Source organism: Labeo rohita, chromosome 19 (genome assembly GCF_022985175.1).
Source record: "Labeo rohita strain BAU-BD-2019 chromosome 19, IGBB_LRoh.1.0, whole genome shotgun sequence".
Classification (NCBI taxonomy): domain Eukaryota; kingdom Metazoa; phylum Chordata; class Actinopteri; order Cypriniformes; family Cyprinidae; genus Labeo; species Labeo rohita.
The window spans coordinates 12827877-12844198 of record NC_066887.1 but is presented as its reverse complement, the minus strand read 5'-3'; the positions used below and the strand labels follow the sequence as shown (position 1 = coordinate 12844198).

At 37.7% G+C, this 16322-nt stretch overlaps 1 protein-coding gene across 1 annotated transcript; it reads right to left on the bottom strand.

The window, feature by feature from the left end:
* Positions 1–793: 793 nt before the first annotated feature.
* pex1 (peroxisomal biogenesis factor 1) lies at positions 794–16035 on the bottom strand. The gene is made up of 24 exons (XM_051135933.1): positions 15822–16035; positions 15550–15690; positions 15286–15369; positions 13560–13674; positions 12791–13476; positions 11350–11469; positions 11145–11268; positions 10963–11063; positions 10794–10885; positions 10554–10686; positions 10021–10117; positions 7513–7683; positions 7268–7422; positions 5675–5861; positions 5440–5600; positions 5148–5282; positions 4982–5046; positions 4752–4894; positions 3937–4040; positions 3670–3846; positions 3157–3387; positions 2809–3003; positions 1380–1510; positions 794–1246 (listed from the first exon to the last, which is right to left on the bottom strand). The coding sequence occupies exons 1-24, from the start codon at positions 15927–15929 to the stop codon at positions 1162–1164; spliced, it is 3741 nt and encodes a 1246-aa protein (XP_050991890.1). The 5' UTR covers positions 15930–16035; the 3' UTR covers positions 794–1161.
* Between the last annotated feature and the right edge of the window lie 287 nt (positions 16036–16322).

Genomic DNA, 16322 nt, shown 5'->3' with positions numbered 1-16322 from the left:
ATACGGTGCAGTACTGTGACTTATTCTATTCTAGTCCCATGATGTCACTTGTTTTCTTTCTGTTTTGGCTGAGATATGGTTGAATGGGTCTTCCGTGCTCCTGCGGTCCTTAGCGCAAGCCCATACAATACTAACAGCAGGGGCCAGAACAAAGGCTGCTATATTTAACGCAGCAGAAACTGCTGCATCAGACCGTATATGTGTAAGCCATGGTGTGTCTTGCGGCAACTCTGAATTCAGCTCAACGATGTGTGAGAAGGAAATCCATGCTCGCATGAGGACAAAACTGAGAATGTGCTGAAAAAGTTAATGATAATCAAAGGTGCAGAGACAGCTGTAGCTCCAGGGCATGTGCTAAGGGGAACTGAAGACTGAAAAAAAATGAAAAATCAATTTGGGAGAACTCAGATCCTGGGGGTCTGCAGATGTCAGTTATCCACAGAATAAGCCAAAGGCTTTTACGGCTGATGAAATAGAAGATTCTTCTCTTCTACAAAGAGAAGGACACAGAGGTCTTTGAATACAGATTGAGAAATATCCATGGAGGACTTCTCAACACGCCAATTGGCTTTTGGATAGTAGGAATATACTGCCACCTACAGGCTATGGTATATATCACTTCATGACAATGCTAGAAAAACAGCAACAACAATAGATAAACAAACAAAATCTTAAAAAGCAAATTAATCATAAACTCTATATTGGTATTTACTTTCAGATATACACCATTTCTAGTTATACTGTGTCATGTGCTTGAAATAAAACAGGCATAATTCAAAGAATTGTCATTTATTAAAAAGTTAATTACATATTTAATATATATATATACACATTTGATTACTTTATATGGCCTACAGCAGCTAAGCAGATTTAGCAAAAACAACACTTGATAAACTTTGAAATTATCTTGAAATTATTTGTTCATATTAGATTCAAGTCAAGTTCTTAATACTTCCATCTACTTTACATCAAAACATTGTAAGTGTGCATTTACTCTTAAGGCAAAGGAAGGTAAAAAAAAATCCCAAAATGTGTGATACAAACCAGAGTCTATCATATCACACAATAATCTCAGCCAAAAAAAAAAAAAAAAAAAAAAAAAAAAAAAAAAAAAATCACCTTGTAATGCCCTGAGCTGTATTAATTTATGCAAGGCTCTCATTAAGCCAATGTCACCCGCTGACCAGCTTTAAATGAAGCAGTTGTCTGAGACTTGTTTTCCTTTGAGGCTCCGAAAGACTCGTATCTGCAGAATGGAAGGAGAAAACCAGTACAAATATGTGATTCAGCAATGCAGTGGTGTGACTGTGTTTATAGCATATTTCAGGTGGTTTATGTGAATGAAACAAGGAAACGTGTATGTGAAATGCGTAACTCACAGTTCAGTGTATCTCCTCCAGTCTTCTCTGCTGACAGATGCTCGAGTGTTAGCCAAAGCAGAGATCAGGTGAGTTTGGCATATGAGAGAGCCAGGCTTACTGGGGCCAATCTGCACCAGAGATGATTCATCCTATAAACACAGAAGAACAGCAGATCTCATCTATTGAGTAGCAGCAGTGACTATAGACTGCTACACACTCTTAACACAGTTCTTGGGCGGGCGGGTGGGCGGTGGGACTGACAGACGAACGGACGGATAAACTAGAGGGAAACTAGCAATAGAGGGATGGATATATGCATGTATGTATGGGAAAACTAGAGGGATATATTACTGGATGGATGGATGGATGCATACACAGACTAATGAATGAATCGGAGGAAAAAGTTGAGGCATATATAAATGGTTCGATGACGGATGAATGAACGGAAGGGATATAGCTATGGATGTTTGGAAGGATGATGGAAAAACTAGAAGCATACAGCAATAGATGGGTTGGTGCAAAGACAGATAGATGGGACAGATGGATGGAACAAATGGATGGATGGATTGATGGAACGGATGGATGAATTGATGGAACGGATCGATGGATAGAACGGATGGATGGATTGATGGAACGAATGGAATGGATGGAACAGATAGATGGATGGAACGGATGGATGGGTGGAACGGATGGTAGGATAGATGGATGGAACAGATGCATGGATGGATGGAAAGAATGGAAGGATGAAACGGATGGATGAAAGAGTATATGCATATATGGATGGATAACTGTATGTATATATAGATAAATGGAGGGATGGATGGGACAGATGGATGGATGGAACAGATCGATGGATAGATGGATGGAACAGATGGATGGATGGACTGATGGAATGAACGAATGGATGGATGGATTGATGGAACAAATGGAATGGATGGAACGGATGGTAGGATAGATAGATGGAACGGATGGATGGATGGAAGGAACGTATGGATAAATGGACAGATGAATGAGTGTGTGGCATGAATGGATGAATAAATAGATGGGTGTAAGGATGAATGGATGAGTGTATGCATGTATGGATGAATAAATGGGTGTTAGGATGGATGGATGGTATATGTACGTATAGATGGATGGGTGCATGGATGGATAGATACATGAATGTATGCATGTATGGATGAATGGATGGGTTTATGCATGTCTGGATGGATGGGTGTATCGTGAGTATATGGATCAGAAAACTAGAGGGATACATCAGTGGATGGATGGGAAAACTGATATGATGGATGGATGCAATATAGCAATGGGAAAACTGCACATTACAGCATATGGAAACAAAAAACTAGATGTATATTCTGTAACAGCGGATGGATGGAAAGACTAGATAGATGTAACAATGGACAGATGGGAAACTTAATGGATGGATGGATGACAAAATGTGACTGACCGTGTTTCTGCGGTAACTGTTTTTAACAGTGTTGACGTCTACTCTGAGGCGTTCTGATTGCTCATGAGTCAGTTCCTGAAAGCCATCCTGCAGACAGGACATAAAAACTGGTGCATGACAGGAGCTTGGATCTCTCACTGACGCTCCTGTCAAGTCAGGGGCGGTAGAATTGGGTCCAGACAGGCACTGAGAATTCTGGGAGCAGAGCAAACAGAACATGAGAGGTAGTCGCTGTTAAATCATCTAAACAATTCCATTAAGAAGACACGCGAAATATTACAGCACTGATTAATACATAATTATAAATAACAATCCATTAGAAGTCCATTTGGAAATTTAGTGTCCCACCAGTTCAGACAGAGACTGGTTATCCAGTTCAGACTCAAAGGAGCTTCCAAAGTAAAGGCGCCAGATGTTGTGGCGTGGATCCTCAGGTGGGAGTTCACTGGGGTCCAGGAGAACCATAGAGTGCTCCAGCCCTGCGTCCCCCTCCCCAGCTGAGTCATCTGACCCGCTGCTATGGTTCAGGAAGATCAGCGAGGAGAGGCTGACATCACTGTCTGAGCCAGAGCCCAGATCCTAGAAAACACACACAAGCTGAAAATGTATCACTGATGTACTAAGCTGAAAATTCAGCTTTGCTACCACAGAAATTAATGTCATTTTATAACATATTCAAACAGAAAACAGTTTTTTTTTTTTAATATTTCAAAATATTACTGTTTTATTGTATTTTTGATCAAATAAATGCAGCCTTAGTGAGAATAATCAACCACTGAAAAATCCATATAGGTAAACTACTAATCTTAGGGTTAGGGTTTTATCTGTATATGTGCATGTTTGACTTTGTGTGTAACACACATGCAGAAGGTTGGGCCCCAAGCTGCTATGGATCGCCTCTAGCTGAGCGTTATAGAGAAGGGCCTTTAAGTCAGCTCCAGTGAACAGCTCTGTTGCCACAGCAATCTGCTCCAAGTCCACATCTGCAGCCAGTGGCACGGAATGAGTCAAAGCCTTCAGGATCTCCAGCCGGGCCTCCTGAAGGATAGATATGAATAAGTAAATTGATATTGTAGGTGTTATAGGTATACAGAAGTTAAGCTGATTTGCGCCAGGCACCATACTGACCCGATCAGGAGGAGGGCAGTAGAGAGACTTGTCCAGTCGCCCGGGTCTCAAAAGAGCAGGATCAATCAGATCAGGACGACTGGTGGCAGCCAAAACATACACCCCTAAAAATAATAAATTATGCAATGACTCTCACAAATACAACAATCCAGTCTTTTAAAAATCCAAAATACACTCTAGATATTTCACAACAACCATGTAAAACAATTCACACTGAGCAAAACGCTGGTATACACTACCAGTCAAAAGTTTTTGAACAGTAAGATTTTTAATGTTTTTTTAAAAGAAGTCTCTTCTGCTCACCAAGCCTACATTTATTTGATCCAAAGTACAGCAAAAGCAGTAAAATTGTGAAATGTTTAAACTATTTAAAATAACTGTTTTCTATATGAATATATTTTAAAATGTATTTTTTTCCTGTGATCAAAGCTACATTTTCAGCATTATTACTCCAGTCTTCACTGTCACATGATCCTTCAGAAATCATTCCAATATACTGTTCTTCTAAACTTTCTATTCATCAAAGAAACCTGAAAAAATTGAACCTTTTTGAACCTGAATATTAGAACGATTTATGAAGGATCATGTGACTGGAGTAATGATGCTAAAAATTCAGTTTTGAAATCACACAATAAATTACATTTTAAAATACATTCAAATAGAAAGCTGTTATTTTAAATAGTAAAAATATTTCAGAATTTTACAGTTTTTGCTGTACTTTGGATCAAATAAGTGCAGGCTTGGTGAGCCCGTTTTCTTTAAAAAACAACAATAAAAATCTTACTGTTCAAAAACTTTTGACAACCCTAATGTACCTGTCAGTCCTTCCACTCCATCCAGTTGAGTAAGCAGCTGATTAACCACACGGTCAGTGACTCCTGTGTTGTCATGGCCCCTTCGAGGGGCCAGAGAGTCAAACTCATCAAAGAACAGTATGCAAGGTTTAGCTTGTTGAGCCCTGCAGCAACACAGACATACATTCAATGATGACTCCAGTGAACTGCTACTATATTTTATACAGAAAAGACTGTGCATTTGGACAGACCTCTGAAACACATCTCTAACTGCCTGCTCACTGGCACCAATATACTTGCTGAGGAGTTCAGGACCCTGGAGAAACACATAAGACATCAAAATACTTAAATATAAATAACATTATACGGTACTTTTATCCGCTATTTTAATATCAGTATACACACGCATCCCCTTACCTTGATGCTGATGAAGTTCATACCACTCTCTTTGGCTACAGCTCCAGCCAGTAGCGTCTTTCCTGTGCCAGGAGCTCCATAGAGCAGCACACCGGAGCACTGACGCAGTGGCAGACTGGAGAACAGCAGTGGGTACTGGACACAACAGACCATTATTTCCACCACTACAGTTTTTGACTTATGAATTACTTTGACTTTCCCGGTTATGATAACTGTTTTTGCACAAATACTGGATTTTTTTAGTCTGGGAAAGCTTCCACTGAAATGGACATATGCACAGTAGCAGCTGTACCTTAGCTGGCAGCAGAATGATGTCCATCAGGAGCTGACGTGCCTGATGAAGTCCCCCGATACGCTCCATGCCAGCTCCGCTGGGAGCCTGCAGCTGAGCCCCCCAGAGGGAAGGCGGGGTGAAGCCCTGAAGGGCTTGTCTGAAGTCCTTGTAGTTCAGATCTGTGATAGCAGAAAGCTTAGATTTCAGCAAAACAGCTGAATCCTAGAAAGATATAACTAGATTAAGCACTCGCCTTCAGAGCTGCCATTGTTCCTGCTGTGTAGGGTGTTGGCATGGATGGCCCTCTCGAGCAGCAGATTCAGGTCTTGTGGCATGAATCCTTCTGTTTCTCTGGCAACACTGTCTAGGTCAAGAGTAGTTTCACAGTCCTGAAAGTTCTTTTTGGCTATTAAAGACCTTAGAATCTCAACCCTTTGAGCCTATAAAGAGAAATCATCATATTACAGTCACTATTTTAGGTGGGAAATAAAACACCAAGCAAAAATAAAACTAGTCTTGTGTAGTCAGACTTCCGACTAGGTATAATGTCTGGTCCACATTGCACTTATTCTGGCAAGGAATTGGGAAGGTAAGACCAAATTTCTTTGTTAGATTGCAGTAGGGTTGCATGATTAATTTAAATAAAACTGAAATCATTTCATTAATATTAGTTTTGTAATTTTACACATTAAATTCACTTTTTTTTTTTATTACACTGCCCTCCAAAAGTTTGGAAACACCCTAGAAATTAGGTTTTGGACAATACTGGCATGAATCCTTTTTAATTTGTGATAATTTTGCACTGATAAGGGACAACACAAACTATGAAAACATATTTTATAATAAACAGTTTATACATAGAAAAAAACATAAATGTTCGATTCATCAAAATATCCACCATTAGCAGCTGTTACAGCTCTGCCTAAATTCATTATATTCTAAACTTAATTGGCAATCAATTGTTGAAGCTATTAAGGTGTGCTGACCCAAAAATCTTTTAAAAACCTGGCCCAAGTTTAAACCACTAACCAGGCATCACAGCTGGCAAAGGGGCACATCTGACTTTGACATGTATATAATGCCATTATCATGTAATCAAAATGAAAATTATTATTGCTGGTCTTCAATGATAATGTCAATGTATTTGCACCAAAAAATGATAAGGATTTATGCTGATATCATCCAAAACCACGCTTTGCCAGGGTGTTTTTCCAAACTTTTGGAGGGCAGTGTATGTTGTTTTTTTTGTTATTTTACATTGAAATATTACAATAGTTGTATTTTTTATTTTTAATTGGGAATAATAATAAACTATGTTTTTAATATTGATTTTAATTATTAGGTTTCATAATTTTATTATTAGTATTATATTTTTACAGTCATATTAATAATAAAAATACGTATAATTCCAAAACCCATAGATATATAATACAAAAAAAAAATCCCAATCAAGAAAACCTGGAGCTTTTTTTTTTTTTTTTTTTTAAAAACACATTTTAAATCACAATTTTTTTTAAAAAATCAAAAAATTTTAGTAAACACTTTACTATAAGGTTCCATTAGTTCATGTTTGTTAATGTATTAACTAACATGAACAAACAATAAACATTACAGCATTTACTCATCTTTGTTAATGCTAGTTAATTATAATACAGTCGTTTATTGTTAGTTATCGTTAATCCACAGTGCATTAACTAATGTTAACAAGCACAACTTTTGATTTTAATAATGCATTAGTAAGTGTTAAAATTAACACTAAGATTATCAGATGCTGTAGAAGTATTGTTCATTCTTAGTTCATTTTAACTAAAGTAGTTAACTAAGTTACTAAGTTCCATAAACCCACCTGATCTGGTGTTTGGATCTTACAGAAACACTGGACAAAGTGTGAACCCTGTACTGCTGTCAGTGTCTGATGAAGGGCATGTTCACTCTGTGCTGTGACCATCAGAGCTACAATACTGGAGTGCACCACCATCTCATCCACCAAATCCCTCAGACCTGAGGAGAACATGCAGAGCGAAGATGTCCATCAGATGCTTCCTCACAGAGATACATGTAAAACCAGGCATGTCTGTTTTGATGTCTTACTCTGTGCAATGTGCTGTCGCAGTACTGCCTCTGGCCCATGCTCATGTTCAGGTGAGGTCGCGGCACCGGTCACGTGATCCAGGTCATCCAGCAGGACCACTGAGGGCTGTCTCCAAATCGCCTGCTCAAAAACCTCTTCCAGCCTCTGTCTGATCGTGTCTGCTCTCTTACCTAGGAATTTCATTCATAGCATCAAGAAATGTGATGGAAATAAAAGATAGAAAGGGGACTTTTTTTTTTTTTAATGAAAATCTGACTTTTTCCATGTTTAAGTACTATAATCGGGTCCCCTGTGCATCTGCCAACCCATAAAATGTGAAAAAGGACAACCCAGTAACATTGTTTTGGTGAGCCTTTCTCTGCAAGCATGTGAAAAAACGTGATGTAGAAAGGGGATCTTATTATAATATACCACCCCTTAATGTGCACGTTTCCAACCATTGTGCCGTCAGAAGCATGCCAACTGTTCTGTCGCTGGCTGAACAAAACACTATTTAGAGTCCCAGCTTCAGATGAGACAAGAGAGCAGTGGATTTATTGGTTTATTTAGTGTATATTATGCTGCTGCCACACAGATACAATATAAACATGCAATTTCTTTCCCAGCTGTTTACCTTCAAAGACATAACCGACTGTTTTAACACAGACTAGTGGAGAAGTCCACTTCCAGAACAAAAATAGACAGATAATGTACTCATCCTTTGTCATCCAAGATGTTCATGTCTTTCTTTCTACAGCCATAAAGAAATCGTGTTTTTTGAGGGAAACATTTCAGGATTTTTCTCCATATAATGGACTGGTTTGGGTCCCCGAGTTTGAACTTCCAAAATGCAGTTTAAATGCGGCTTCGATCCCAAATGTGGTTGTAAACAATCCCAGCCGAGGAAGAAGGGTCTTATCTAGCGAAAAGATTGGTTATTTTCATAAAAATAATACAATTTATATACTTTTTAATGTCAAATGCTCATCTTGTCTCACTCTGCCTGAACTGTATTGTTTATGACAGTTAGGGTATGTTGAAAAATTCCCATCTCATGTTCTCCCTCAACTTCAAAATCGTCTCAACTTGTTCGATCTTCTTTGCAAGTTCACTTTGCAACGATTGGGTCGGTACTTCTGCAGCGATGTAGGATGATTTTGAAATGATTTTTGAAGTTAAGGGAGAAAATACGATTGGAGTTTGTCAACATACCCTAACTGTCTTGAACCAGAATACACAGAGTTCAGGGAGAACAAGACAAGACGAGCGTTTGAGATTAAAAAGTATTTAAATTGTATTTTTTAAAATGAAAATAACCGATCGTTTCTCTAGATAAGACCCTTCTTCCTCGGCTGGGATTGATTACAACCGCATTTGGGATCATTTGAAGCCACATTTAAACTGCATTTTGGAAGTTCAAACTCGGGGCACCAAATGTATGATTGTGTTTTTACACCTGATCCAGAAATTGCATTGTTTGGGAGTTCTGTTTCTCTGTTAGATCATAATGTGTCTGTACAAAGTACCATAATTTACGGAATGATTATTGCTAAGAGTGTCATTCTAAGGCTGTGGAAAACAGAAACTGTTCCTGAGTTTAAGACCTGGTTGGCCTATATTACTGGAATATTGCACTTGGAAAGAGTCCGGTATGGCGTTATGGGTACTCTAGATAAATTTTACAGTATATGGCAACCATTTTTAGACCCCTTTTGAGTGCTTTTATTTTCACTTGAAACTGCTAATATGACCTGATTACCCTTAAAATTCCTTTTTTTTTTTATATATTATTATTATTATTATTATTATTATTATTATTATTGTATTTTTTATGTATTTTGTTGTTGTTTGGTTTGGTGTTTGTTATGCAATGTAAAACTAATAAAAATATTATTAAAAAAAAAAAAACTCGGGGCACCACATCAGTCCATTACATGGAGAAATATCCTGAAATGTTTAACTCAAAAAACATCATTTCTTTACGGATGAAGAAAAAAAAACATGAACATCTTGAATGACAAGGGGGTGAGTACATTATCTGTAAATTTTTGTTGTGGAAGTGGACTTCTCCTTTCAGTGCAATAAGTGATTAAAAACGTAGTTTTAAACTCACATGCCAAGTGAAAGCCATTTTCTGTGCGTGCTCAGAAAACCGTATATAAAAAACGAATATAAAATGCACGATTTGAGAATGATAGACGTGAAAATCAAAACCAAACCGATGTTTTTTTGTATCTGAGACAGGAGCTGTAAAGGCACAGCCCTATTCTGGAAAAGAGGGCGGGGACCAGCAGCTCATTTGCATTTAAAGAGACATGCACGAAAACAGCCTGTTTCTGCTTCCATTCAAAATAGGCATTTTTCAAAATGCTATAATAAATTATCTGCGGGGTATTTTGAGCTGAAACGTCACAGACACATTCTGAGAACACCTGAGTCTTATATTACATATTGTAAAAAGGAGCATAATAGGTCTACTTTAAATTGGAATGCACAGCTGAACTGGTCAATCTAATTTTCTTGCCTACCTTTCAGTGTTTTGCAGTCCACAACTTGAATGTGGGCATCCAGCTCTTCACTGGCCTTTCGACACAGTGCTCTGGAGAAAGAAGATTTTCCACTGCCCTATGGAGAAAAGTAGGAAATTTATCACAGAAAACTTGTACCATCTATTTATTCATTCATTGCTTTGAGAATATTCGATTTTCTACATTAAATTGCTATTTCAAATGTCAAACGTTCTACTTAAAATGACACTTTAAATCAAACTAAATATTATAAATATTACACTGTGTGGACACACAGTTATTCCATATTTGCTTGTTCACTTTTAAACTAGTTCAATACATCAATGAGTCCAAATCCCTACAGTAAGTCATAATAAAAACTTTCTATAAAATATTTACAGAGATCTGTAATGTATGATCTTAAATAATGTTGAACACCCACAAAACAACTGCTAGCATTGCTTTAATGCATAAGGATATCAAGAGATATGAAGCAGAAGTATCGTACATATGACTTTGAAACTGTATATACTGCATATGTGTCTGAAGGTTACCTTTGCACCTGTGATGAGCAGAGCTCCGCCCCTCAGTCCACGTCCTGTGGAGACCAGTTCATGCGAGAGAGGACCTCCCATTAGAGCATGAGAGATATGCTTGAAAGCTGACCTGCTGATGTCCTCTACCCCACTGAGCAAACAGAATCAACAATCACACACAACCAAGAAGTGAATCTTGTTCACTGCTTAAGGATAATATATTGATATTTTCTGTTTTTATAAAGATTACAAGCATACCCAAGAGAGCTGAGGGAGGGAAAGCCAAGATGTGGATTTTCATTATCATGATCAGAGCCCTTGTGGTCAGAATCATGTGGCTCTCTGACAATCTAAACAGATTGAGCTGGTTTGTTGAGTAGGCAGGAGTAGGAAAAATAATTTGTAAAAACAACTTATGACTTTATACCTGCACATTCGTTTTTTTTAATACAGTGGTTGACAGAAAGAACATTTCATCCTCTTGCTGTTGCTCGGGTTTTAGCACAGTCAAGACAAACTCTTCTTTTCCTGAGAAGAGAGAAATCCAGGAAAGTCTGTAATAATAGTAACATGATTAAAAACATAAATTCTAATGGTTCTTCCTCACACCTTCGGCACAGGGTAAGAGAATGACATTCGTGCGGCCTGTCAGACAGGTCAAAGGCTGATGGCTCTGAGCATGCAACCAGTTGAGGAACGCAGTCTGAATATCTTCTTCCTTTTCACTCTCTGCCTGCAAACAGAAAGAAAATATGTTTACAATACAATATTGTCATTATCTGACAACAGCATCAAGTCTTAAAGAAAACCATACCAATGGTTGTAATGGTTGCACCATGACTGCTTCTGCAACTCTTGGCGTTGACTTCAAAGGCTGGATCCTCACAGCCGTTCGAGGGTCTATTCTCAAACGCCTCTGCAGCACCTTTGGGATCTGCAACAAAAAAAACATGTAACTAGATTTTTTACTAGGGATTCGCAATATACAATCTGTACTAAATCGGTTATCAGGCTATATTAGTTTTTTTTTTTTTTTTTATTTGTAACAGTTGATATTGGATAAACAGTTGAGGTCAAAAGTTTACATACACCTTGCAGAATCTGCAAAATGTTAATAAGTTTACCAAAATAAGAGGGATAATACAAAATGCATGTTATTTTTTATTTAATAAGATATTTCACATAAAACATTATTACAGAAATTTCAAATGCTCACTGATGCTTCAGAAGGAAACATGATGCGTTAAGAACTACGGGGTGAAAACTTTTTAAATTTAAAGATCAGGGTAAATGCAACATTTTATCTTCTAGGAAATATGTAACTATCTTCTGTAGCTTCTCAAGGGCAGTACTAAATGAAAAAAATATTATATTTAGGCAAAATATGAAAAATGTATCTTCATTCTGTTTAAAAGTTTACACCCTGGTTCTTAAAGGGGTCACTGGATGCAAACTTCACTTTTTCATGTTGTTTGAACATTAATGTGTGTTGGCAGTGTATGTACAAATCTACCCTATAATGATAAAAATCCATGCAGTGGTTTTTAATTAATCTGTAAAAATAATATCCCCTTTTTCAAATTGAGCTGTTCTCAGATGCCTGTCCTCAGTGTGAAAAGATGGATCTCAAAATCATACAATCATTGTTGAAAAGGGTTCAAATACACAAAAATGCTGAAAAACCAAAGAATTTGTGGGACCTGAAGCACTTTTCTGAAAACAGCAGACAGTTTAACTGGACAAACAACTGACTCATGAACAACTATCACTAAACAACAAAAAAAAAACACAGCTGTGGATCATTCAGGTAAACAACACTCTATTATGAATCAAGTGTGTGTAAACACTTTTTATAATTTCAACTATTATTTTCTCATGGACTATATGTAAATGTATTTTATGTGAAATATCTTATTCAGGTCAGAACTTAATACAAAATAACTTATTTTGTATGACCCCTGTTATTTTGGTAAAACTTTGGTAAAAAGGTGTATGTAAACTTTTGACCTCCAAAGTATATATATATAGGGTAATATTTAATTGTGCAAAGGATGTACAGATATTAAAATGATCTGGCTATTGATATGGGGAAGGATATTTTTAAATAATTTAACAGGGCATTGCCAGATGTTGTTAAGGTGTTTTTATCACATTGTTTACTATGATGTTCTGGTTGACTATTAGGTAAATTAGGTAATTCCATAGAAATTATGGTGATAATATTTCTGTGAAACACTATAACTGAACTTACTTACCCAGACTCTCCCAGAGTATATTTCTTCACATTTATTGAATTTCTGGTCCTCTTGCAGCCTTTTTATATTGTGACAAAGCATCCTGACCACAACAGCATTCTCTTTATGTTCCTCTATGTCGTTCCCTTTGTGAGGTTCATCTCTGATCTTCTTCTTCTCCATGGCCTGCTTGACTTTCTCCCTGAGTTCTTTAGGAGAAAGGATCTTTGAAAGCCTGCCGTACGTTAGTGCAGACTGCCCTGGATTCCAGTTCTCTTGCTCTTGCAGGTTCCATGGCAGTATATGGACATCTCCATGACATGAGCCTAGATTACTGACAGACCTAGGAGGGGTTCCACAGGTCCGGAGGATACAGTCTTTCAGGATGGTGGGAATTGTGGGAACTGCCAGATTCTCCTTTGCAGGCTCAAATCCTCTTGTAAAAAGGTATCTAACCAGGCTTTTCAGGTCAGCTATTCCTCCCCAGTGGCCTTCATTCTGACTCTGCAGATGATCACTGACAGGATCCTGATGGACGGCTGAGCTGGAGGATGACCTAGCATCGATGTTCTGGCGTTGTAGATGTTGGCTTGGATCTGCCGACTGCGTTTGGAGCAGTTGTTCCACTCCTGGATGTAATTTTGGGGAGATAACAAGCTCAGTGAACTGCTCCAGTCGGCCAAATGGAACAGATGGAGACAGGGATGCTGAAAAACAAAGAATCATTCATTCAAAGTTCAAACCCAACAACAACTTAATATGATGTACCTTTAAAATAGGGCTAACTAACCTATCCTGATATAGATGACAGTGTGTTGGTCCACCCATACAGGAAAAACACCCTCACTGAACACCACTCGGATCTGATCCAGGAGTCGCTGCTCCAGAGCCATGCTGTGCAGCTCCTGGAACAAAGTTCGGATCAGATTTTAAAACGAAAAGTCATTCACAATCCATTTTATTCTCTTATTTGATGTACATTTAAGGTCAAAAGTTTACATCCCCCTTTCAGAATCTGCAAAATGTTAATTATTTTATTAAAATAACATGGATCATACATGCGTCCTTTGTTTGTCCTGAACAGTTCAGAAAAATCCAGGTCCCACAAATTGTTTGGTTTTTCAACATTTTTGTGTATTTAAACCCTTTCCGACAATGACTGTATGATTTTGAGACCCATCTTTTCATACTGAGGACAACTGAGGGACTCATATGCAACTATTACAGAAGGTTCAAATGCTCACTGATGCTCCAGAAGGAAAAACGATGCATTAAAGGAGTAGCCCACTTCCAGAACAACAATTTACAAATAATTTACTCACCCCCTTGTCATCCAAGATGTTCATGTCTTTCTTTCTTCAGTCGTAAAGAAATTATGTTTGAGGAAAACATTTCAGCATTTTTCTTATAATGGATATAATTCATATTATTTTCTTATAATTTTCATATAATGGATTGCTATAGTGCCCCGATTTTGAATTTCCAAAATGCAGTTTAAATGCGGCTTCAAACGATCCCAGATGCGGTTGTAAATGATCCCAGCTGAGGAAGAAGGGTCTTATCTAGCAAAACGATCGGTTATTTTCATTTTAAAAAAATACAATTTATATACTTTTTAATGCCAAACGATCGTCTTGTCTTACTCTGCTTGGACTGTTTTTGTTCCTGTTCATGACAGTTAGGGTATGTCAAAAAACTCCCATCTCATGTTCTCCCTCAACTTCGAAATCGTCCTATATCGATGTTTTACCTTTTTTGTTAAGGGTGTTCGATCTTCTTTGCATGTGCACTTTGCAAAGACTGGGTCAGAACTTCTGCAGCGATTGTAGGATGATTTTGAAATGATTTTTGAAGTTGAGGGAGAAAATATCATTGGAGTTTTTCTACATACCCTAACTGTCTTGAAGAATACACAGAGTTCAGGGAGAACAAGACAAGACGAGCGTTTGAGATTAAAAAGTATTTAAATTCTTTTTTTTTTTTTAATGAAAATAACCAGTCGTTTCGCTAGATAAGACCCTTCTTCCTCGGCTGGGATCGTTTGAAGCCGCATTTAAACTGCTTTTTGGAAGCTCAAAATCGGGGCACCATACCAGTCCATTATATGGAGAAAAATGCAGAAACGTTTTCCTCAAAAAACATAATTTCTTTACAACTGAAGAAAGAAAGACATGAACATCTTGGATGACAAGGGGGTGAGTACATTATATGTGAATCTTTGTTTTGGAAGGGGACTTCTCCTTTTAGAGCTGGGGGGTAAAAACTCTTGAACAGGATGCAGATGTGTACATTTTTCTTATTTTGCCTAAATATCATATTTTTTAATTTAGCACAGCCCTTCAGGGGCTACAGAAGATACTTACACGTTTCCCAAAAGAAAAAATAAGTTAAATTTACCCTGATATTCAAATTCAAAAAGTTTTATATTCATTTTAATGGACATATATCACTATATATCAGCTGAAACATCTCTTAAAGACTGAAACCTGAGGTAAATGATACTATCGTGAACTCACCAGGATCTCCCAGTCATCTGGAGACAGAGGCTCTACAAACACCTGCTGCACCGACTGCACCTGAAGACACGGCCTCAGATACCCCTACAACACAACACAAACGTATAAAATCTTCATTTTAAGTTGACTTGTTTATTTCAATGGACGTTTTGTCTTATTTTAAACCATTTTAAGTAATCTTGAGAAGAAAGAAGATAATCTGAATAATATTTGGAACCAAAGAGTTTCAGTTTCCACTGATTTATATTGATTACAGTGACAAACCTGTTCTCCCTCCTTGAGCCCAAGTTTTTCTCCCAGCTGTCTGCTGATCTCAACTCTGTCCTCTGGACCTGAAGACCTGGACCTGATCCAGCTGAGGAACACGGGTGCAGAAACACCCCATGACAGCTCCAGGATCTGGTTCTGACATCACATTAGTGTAACATGACCCAAAACTTTCAGAACTTTGCATATTATGGAATATAAGCACACAGCACGGTTAAAGACTAGTAACTGACATGCATATATTATAAAGCAGCTAGCTGGATACAAACCTCATAAAGACAGAGATGAGTGGCGAAGTTTGATGACAGGTGAAGAAAGCAGTTCTTGGAGTTATTGAACACTAGCGTGACAGGTTGAATGCCCTGGCTCCCCAACATTTCCTGCGAGGCTGCAGAAACCCCGCTTCTGCTACACAATTATCTCTTATTTAAATAAATCTGTGGTATTAAAGCCAGTATGCTACAACTGTCAACATGAATTGCACGTCAGACATAATAATCAAATGGAGTTGTGTCGATCAGTCGTAAGCGTTGTTGAAACATTTTCGATTAGCTCTGCCTCACAGTGTTGCCAGATTTCACTTGAAAAATAAGCAACCGGGAATGATTAATCAAGCCACAAAATGAAGCGACCAAACACACCAAAATGTGCGACCCCATTTTTACATGTTATTTATTTTTCTTACGCATTATTAGACTTGGAGGAGGAGCTTGTAAAGATTTTAAAATAAATAATTTCAATATATCAAGCTCAAAACAGCAGGAGGGATA